The sequence below is a fragment of the Capsella rubella genome, unplaced genomic scaffold (assembly GCF_000375325.1).
Source record: "Capsella rubella cultivar Monte Gargano unplaced genomic scaffold, Caprub1_0 scaffold_7, whole genome shotgun sequence".
Taxonomy (NCBI): Eukaryota; Viridiplantae; Streptophyta; class Magnoliopsida; order Brassicales; family Brassicaceae; genus Capsella; species Capsella rubella.
The window spans coordinates 12,819,558-12,827,515 of record NW_006238917.1 but is presented as its reverse complement, the minus strand read 5'-3'; the positions used below and the strand labels follow the sequence as shown (position 1 = coordinate 12,827,515).

At 36.6% G+C, this 7,958-nt stretch overlaps 1 protein-coding gene across 1 annotated transcript; it reads left to right on the top strand.

The window, feature by feature from the left end:
- The first annotated feature begins 5,514 nt into the window (after positions 1 to 5,514).
- LOC17880492 (zinc finger BED domain-containing protein RICESLEEPER 2) lies at positions 5,515 to 7,157 on the top strand. The gene is made up of 4 exons (XM_023778515.1): positions 5,515 to 5,827; positions 6,088 to 6,540; positions 6,629 to 6,632; positions 6,689 to 7,157. The coding sequence occupies exons 1-4, from the start codon at positions 5,515 to 5,517 to the stop codon at positions 7,155 to 7,157; spliced, it is 1,239 nt and encodes a 412-aa protein (XP_023634283.1).
- Positions 7,158 to 7,958: the final 801 nt, after the last annotated feature.

Below are 7,958 nucleotides of genomic sequence, written 5' to 3'. Positions count from 1 at the left end.
AGGTTGGGTTTGATCTCAGTGACGGTTTGCGGTGGGGTTCGCGAGCTCCAGCCTAAGAATTGGTGTCAAGTCTTAGTCGTAAACGAGCCGTCCTTACTAGCGTCGGATTTAGTAGGTAGTTTGTGTTTTCGGTGTACTGCCCGTTTTCAGATCTCTTTTCCAGCAGTCTCCTTTTTCATGTAATATTTGTGATTTCTCCTATCTTTTAAATTATATGTCGATTGTTTTGTCAAAATTTCCTGTACTATTTCGATCAAAGAAAAAAATTTGGCGGTAAAATTTTTGTAGAAATTTTTTTGGTGGAAAATATTTTGGGGGGAAAATTTTTGTCAAAAACTTTTGGGCGGGAAACTTTTTGTCATAAACTTTTGGCGTGAAATTTTTTTACAGAAAGCGTGGTGATTCTGGTGCAGAAGATGCACAGAAGTAGAAGAAGAGAAAAGAGGTAACTGAACAGAATAATAAGAAGAAGAAGAGTGAAGTAAAGGTAAGTTATATGCTATATAGTCATATATATTGCTTTAGGTAACGTTTGTAAAGATTGATTATCAGTTTTTGTGTATGTTTTGCAGGCTGTTAGTAAGGAGGACAATGCTGGTGAAAATGTGCCAGTTAGATTACTCGTGGATATTGTGCTTAAAATGAACTCAAGGTTTGACACCTTTGAAGTTAGACTAGATGTGAAGCTGTCTTAAAAGTTCCAATATCTTGATCATGAAGTCAAAAAGATGAAAGGCATCATTAGCTTTGTCGCCACTGGTGTAGCCCTAGGAGGTATTGTAGGCCTAAGTGGCCAAAACAATCTTGATAGCGAGCCATTACCAATCAAGCCAGTAAAACATATCAAGAAGTCGACCTGATTAGGAGCCATATTGATGTCTATGATAGCATTGTGGGACACGTAACACATGAAAGTGAAACTAGAATCATGCACTCTGTTAAGCCATTTGCGTGGATGATTCTAGCAATGCTGAACGCAGAAGTCCCTCCCACAACTCGTCCACAAAATTCCAGGATGTTTTCTTTCAAAAGGAGATGTTTCTCCAAGGTCGTTCAAAACGTAATAGTTGAGGAACTTGGCTGAATTATATAATAACGTTACGGCTGAGTTATTTATATGTTACGACTAAGTTATGTTTTTGATATTCAAATTCGAGGTTTGGCCGAATTAAGTCATAGACAGATTTTGAGGTTTGGCTGACTTATCGCAAATTATATTCGTGGGTTGGCCGAGTTTAATCCAAACGATGTTTCCTTCTTTCGTCTTCCTTAAACACATAATCGAGAAATCAGATTGGGGATTTAGGGTTCTTATCGATTTCTGGGTTTGCCTGCGATTTCTGGGTTTCTCTTTGACTTTTGGGTTCTAGTTCTCAATTTTTAATAATGAGCGACTACTCGTCGAGTTCATATCGTTCAACACATGGTGCTTACCCTCCAGATCTTTCGACGAATTGGGAAAGTTGGTGTGGTAACGATATCATCACATATATATCGAAGACAAAGGAAAACCCTAATTGTTTATTGTTAGCATATAGGTATCGATGTGATTTTGTTTTGTTAAGTAGAGGCCGAATGAGTCGCATTTCTTCAAATTAAGATGGTCGACGCAAAGGTAAAGAGAATAGAAGAAGATGTGACTAACTTAAGGCATAATGTTACTCAAAATTTAGATCTCCATAAAAGAAATGTTTGACAAGCTTGAGGAAGAACTGGGTAAGAAGCTTCAGGAAAAACTGATTAAGAAGATTGAGGATGATATGGCTAAGACAGCTTTTAAGACAATTTGTCTACTCTCTGTAATAGGAATCGCAATTGTATGGCTATGCGAGAGAATGTAATTGTTGTTTGCATCATGTTTCATTATGTTTAGACTGATTATATTGTAATTTGTGTTGTTTAACCAGCAATTTTCAGAGTTCTTTGTCATGTTTAATGAAAATGGGTTTGGCTGAGTTATGATTATGTAACGGCTGAGTTACAGTATTATAGGTGAGTTACACAAAAAGTTACGGCTAAGTTATGAGTTAAATTATAATTATCAATTATATATTTATATTAGGGATATAACATATTATATATATTTATATATATTTGCAGCAAATATGCATGTTAAGATTTTTAATTTTGAAAACAAAATACCACAATTACATCCAATTGAAATTATATAGTGTTGTTTAGGACTAGAAACTAGTTTAGGGTATAGGAGTATACCGCTATGTTATATAGTTTTTGAAAAGTATTCAACAATGTCTAAATTATTGATGAATAATATGGTAAAATAATTGTATCATATTTAAACATAGTATTTATGTGATTTTATAACTTGATTATAACAACATATTGACATAATGCATATTTGAAGGTTGAGAAATTTATTTGAGGTTTGGCTGACTTATTCTATGTTATGGCTGAGTTATATTTTATATTATGGCTGAGTTATCTTTTACATTACGGCTGGGTTATCTGCCACATTACGGCTGAGTTCAACGCCTGTTATGGCTGAGTTATACGCATGTTATGGCTGAGCTATACACCACATTACGGCTGAGTTATACGAAAGTTATGACTTGAGTTATGTTTTAATCGAATGTAACAAATGAGTTATTCTCATTGTTTAGCAGGTTATATGAGGATTGGATAATTGCTAAAATGTAAAAGGATGAAATGAGGAAACAACATTCAAAATAAAAGATGTTCATAGTTGTTTGGGATTACCAATATGTTCAAAAAGAAGTTCACAAAGAAAAAACAACATTCAAAAGCAAAGAAATTAAGAATATATAGGAAACATTTCTCAAAAAAAATTCAAAAGAAAAGAATTGTTGGAATTCAATATCCCCAGCCGAGATCGTCTGGACCAAATTCGTTAAACATATCGACCAAATTTAACCAAACCATTCTATTGATCCACTCGGGCTTTTCAGCACCTCTCGTCCATATCCTCCTCAGCACACGCATCTGCCAATGAAAAGATGATCTAGCATCCAAATTAAATGCTTCCAAACAATTAACGCTTGCCTTAGATCCCAGTTGTATTGGCACTACATATAAGAAAAAAGTATGGTGAAGAGAATAGAACAATATGATTGAAAATGTAAAAAATTTGGTGCTTACCAGGTGGAGGAAAAACCATCGTATCTTGAAGTGGGCAGGAATCAAGCGATAAGTCGGCCACTCGTGGTGCGAGTTCTGATGAAGTATGGGTCTGATCGCATGAAAGAGGAAGTGATGAAACTTGAACCACATAGGTGTGGTTTTTTCAATCAAATCATCAAATAACCCCACACCAGGGTTAGAACGGGAAGAGCATCCCGAAAAGATCCAGAAAGGATCACACAGATTTATGGCCAAAGAACACCGATTTATAAAGGAAACAAAGGAAAGAGAGAAAGGAAGAAGATGAAAGGTTGCAATGGTTAACTTAGGTTTTTGCGGTATGTGGAGAAGTTACGGCTGAGTTATCATACACGAGAAGAAGAAAAAAGGTCGCGTACATTAGGGTTAAGGCTGAGTTAGCACTTACGGCGGCTGAGTTATCAATAACCTTATTGGGCTGAGTTATCAATAAAATTATTAGGTTGAGTTATCAATAACCTTATGGGGCTGAGTTAGCATTAAATAAATCTAATTTGACTTTATAAGTTACGGCTGTGATACAAGATTGGAATCACTCCAAACTTTAGATCACTTGAAGCTCAAGATATTCCAAACTTAGGTTGTGGAAGGTGGAATTCACGAGCTGGCTAGAAGCACTCTCTCGTGAATCAAGGGGTGGTACAGGGGATAGATAATGTGATTGACTCGCTCAATCAATGGGATAATCGACTCACTCGATCAATGTACAAATGAAGGATGTTGAATCACTCAACCAACTTAATCCGCAGGTTTCTAAAGCACTAAGTAACTCACTCACAAAGAACTATAGAACAAGATTGACAAATACTCAAACTTTGACAAGAAGAAAACTTTCTAATACTTTAAATTGATCAAGGGTAATTACAAATGAACAATATAATGAGCTTATATAGGTTCAGCTGCACGTCTTAATAACTCTAAAACAAGAAACAATTCGCAAGAATTAATGAGAATAAGGCCGTTGGACCATTAAGTGTGAAATCAGTCCACGTAAGGAAGGTGAGGTGTGCCTTGTATCTCGTTAACTTGGGGAGATAATTTTGACGTCTTTAGATAACATTACAACTGTCAATCATTCGAGACATATAATGGGGGAGTATCATGCGACATATGTTTCATAGCCTTGTACGAGAGCATGTAGCTCATCGTTACTTTATGGCTCAACTCATGCAATTCGTAGTCATCAAGAACTAATTTCACAAGCTTCTCGTGCGTTTTTTCCACATCTAGCTGCACAACTAGCCCTGGGAAAAAATTATGGGTACCGAAGAACCGCTCCGGTTGGCACCCGGTTAGGGTGGTATCGGTTCTACTTTGGATCTATGAAAATCACCGATTGGGCCTCGAGCTCAAAGTAAAATGAACATCGGTTCGGGCCGGGTTTTACCATACGTTACTTTGGGCCTCCGTTTGCACCGATCCTCTAAGCATAAGGCCTTTTAGGTTTTTTCACCCACGAGTTCTCTTCTTCCCATGAGTTGGCAAATTCTCCTGTTCTCAAGACTGAACCAAATACAAAGCTCGCCGATTTTGCTTTTTGCTTCATCTTCTTCACTCGATTAAGCATGCTTTATGTAGTTCAATCAAGTACCATCTAGGCATCTACTACCTTTTTGATTCAATTTTTCCATGGAAGCCCTATATAAACCCATTATTCCCCATGGAGAGAAGTTCTCTCAAAGAACCATATCCAATTTTCGATTTGTATTCTCCATCGTCTCCTCCTTCTCTAATCTTTGCAGTGTGCAATTCAATCATAGGTTCGTAGCTAACTGATCCTAATCACTAATAGCTTCTTATACTTTCTGTAATTATCTTATACTTTCTGTAATTCGATTATGTGCAAGATTGTTCTTAGCTTTTAGTATCAAGATAGTAGATTTAAAAGCTTTTAGTTGATAATTGATAGGTGAATTCGATTATTTGTTAATTTTAGTTGATATGATCTTAGTTGTTAGATTTGTGTTATTAGTTTTGCACTTGCTTCTTAGTTACTTATTTGCTTCTTGTATGTGTGTCTTCAGATGGGTTCTTCATGCTTCCAAATGAAGACGGCTTTGAAGAACAGATGATTCATGATGAAGAGCATGACAATGACAATGGACAACAAGCTGCTGAAAGTACAGAAGTTCTTGGAACTCCTGAATCAGGGAAAAGGAAGGATGCCCCTGAATCAAGTACAACTAAAGGAAAGGCATCTAAAGAGCTCAAAGTCATCATTCCAAGATCTCCTGTGTGGGATCACTTCACAAGGAATAAAGAAGACATAAACAAATGTTTCTGCCACTAATGCAAGAAGTCATACACTGCAAGTCTAAGTCGGGGACTTCTAATTTGACCAAGCATTTGGCAACCTGCAAAGAATACCAAACGTATATGGCAAACAAGTCTCAGCAAGTGATCAAAGGAAATGGATCAAAGCAAGCTGCAAGTATAAGTGAACCTATGTACAGAGAGGCAACAAATGAGATGCTGGTGTTAGGGGAGTTGCCACTGTCTTTTGTGGAGAGTGTGGCCTGGAGACATTTCTCTTCTCGAGTCAACCTCTACCGGCCTCACTCAAGGAGAACACCAAGCAGAGACATAGTGCAGCTGTATGTGAAGAAGAAAGCTTTGCTGAAGAAATGGATTAACTCAAACAAGCAAAGGGTGTCTCTAACTACAGATATATGGGTTGCTCCAAATACAAGTATGTTTCTTTCTCATTTGATTTGATTTAATTATGTTATTGTAGTATCATATCTGATTGTTATTTGCTCTTTATTTTATATAAAACATGTGCAAGCTACATGGTGATCACAGCTCACTTCATTGACGCATTTTGGATGCTCAAAAAACTAATCATTGGCTTCAAGTATGTCTCATATCACAAAGCATAACCAATTGCTAGTACTCTACTAGACTGTCTGGCTGAGTGGGAGATTAAGAAGGTGTTTTGTGTCACTGCAGACAATGCAACAACCAATACTTTGGCTCTGAAGAAGTTTCAAAGGGAGTTTAGGTTGGTCAGCAATGATGCATTTGTGTTAGATGGAGACTACATGCATATCAGATGCATTGCTCACATCATCAACTTGATTGTGAGGGATGGGTTGCATGACTTATCAAAGAATTTGGAGGCTATACGCAATGGTGTATCCTATGTTAGGTCATCTCATGTTAAGCAGAAGTCATTTGAGCTGAGAGTTAATTTAGGGAAGCTGAAAAGAATAAGTCTCACATTGAATGTGAAAACCAGATGGAGTTCTACATACACAATGTTGACAAATGCCCTGAAGTACAGAGTTGCTTTTGACAAAATGCTAATAGAAGACAGGTTGTACCATGACTACTTCCAAGAAATGGATAATGGGAACACACGTGAAGGACCTCCTGATCAACTGACTGGCATGCCATTGAAAGGTAACCTACTGACCTGTTTATACTTCCACAAAAAAAAATTGTATTGACATGTTTATACTTGCATACACTCATTTTTTTGCTGTCACAGGTTGGTAAAGTTTCTGGTGATTTTCTACAACTCAACTTTGATTGTTTCTGCTTCCACCAGCTTGAATGCGCACAAATGCTATGGTGAAATTGTTACAATAGAGAGGAACCTCTCATTTCTGACTAACAGCAGAGATGATGGCTTGAAGAACAAAGCTGCTGACATGTTGAAGAAGTTTCTGAAGTATTGGGATGGAATGAATAATATCAACAAGATGCTGATCATTGCAACTGTGTTTGATCCAACGAAGAACTTAAAGTTTGCCAAGATGTGTTTTGAGAAGCTTTATGGTGAAGATTCTGTTGACTTCAAGGCTATGGGTGATTATGTCTTCTATGTTCTTGACTTAGTGTATAAAGAGTATGCTGCTGAGAAGCTGGGTCTGGTTCCAAAGACTAAACAACATCAATCACCTGAGATTCCTAAGAAGATGGATTTGGTTGATGATCTAGGTTATCAGAGAATGGATATGGCGTATAAGGAGATGGTTGCTAACAATACAGATGAAGTAGTAAGGCGTGAGTTATAATTCTGTTTGTAACTTAATTTTTAAACTGTTTTGTAGAGTTTGGTATTGGAGATGCAACTAATCTTTCACCTTAGTTATTCTCATCAAAGAAAAGGTATATAATCTCCTCTGATTTGATATCCTCTGATTTGATATTTGTTACAATGTTAATTGTAGCTCTGGTGTTTGATGTTTTGAAGGTATCTTTGTATTGGTCTTCTTGTGTGGTGTTTTTTTTTAAGTCATGGATTGCGGCAATAGTTAAGGTAAATCGGAACTTCATATGTCTTTATGTGTATAAGTTTATAACGCTCTTTGTGTTTACTTTGCTGAATGATCCATCTTGTTATGTGACAGGGACATGGAGTAGCAGTGTTCTTTTTTCATCATGGATGCTTCTTCATTGTTACCACTTCCCAGTTTTTTGATCGGCTACTTGATCAATCTTTTGTTCTGTTTCAAACTATGTTAAACTTATGGTTCAACTTTGGTTATTAAGTTGTTATTTTGGTTAATGCTATGCTATTTGTTGGTTATTAAGTTGTTGTTTATGGTTAATGTTATGCTACTTATTGGTTATTTTGTTTTTTTTTTTGGTTATTAGTCGTTTATTTTTGGTTTGAATCGGTTTTTAATACTTTGATTACAGGAAAAACCGAACCGATTATAACCCGAAAATATTTCGGTATACTCTAACCGACCCGAACCCGACCAGTTACTAACCAAACCGAACCGAATTTATTGTAATATACCAAATGGTATCTATATGTCTAATACCAAATTACCGATATCCGATTGGGTCTACCTGATACCCGATTGGGT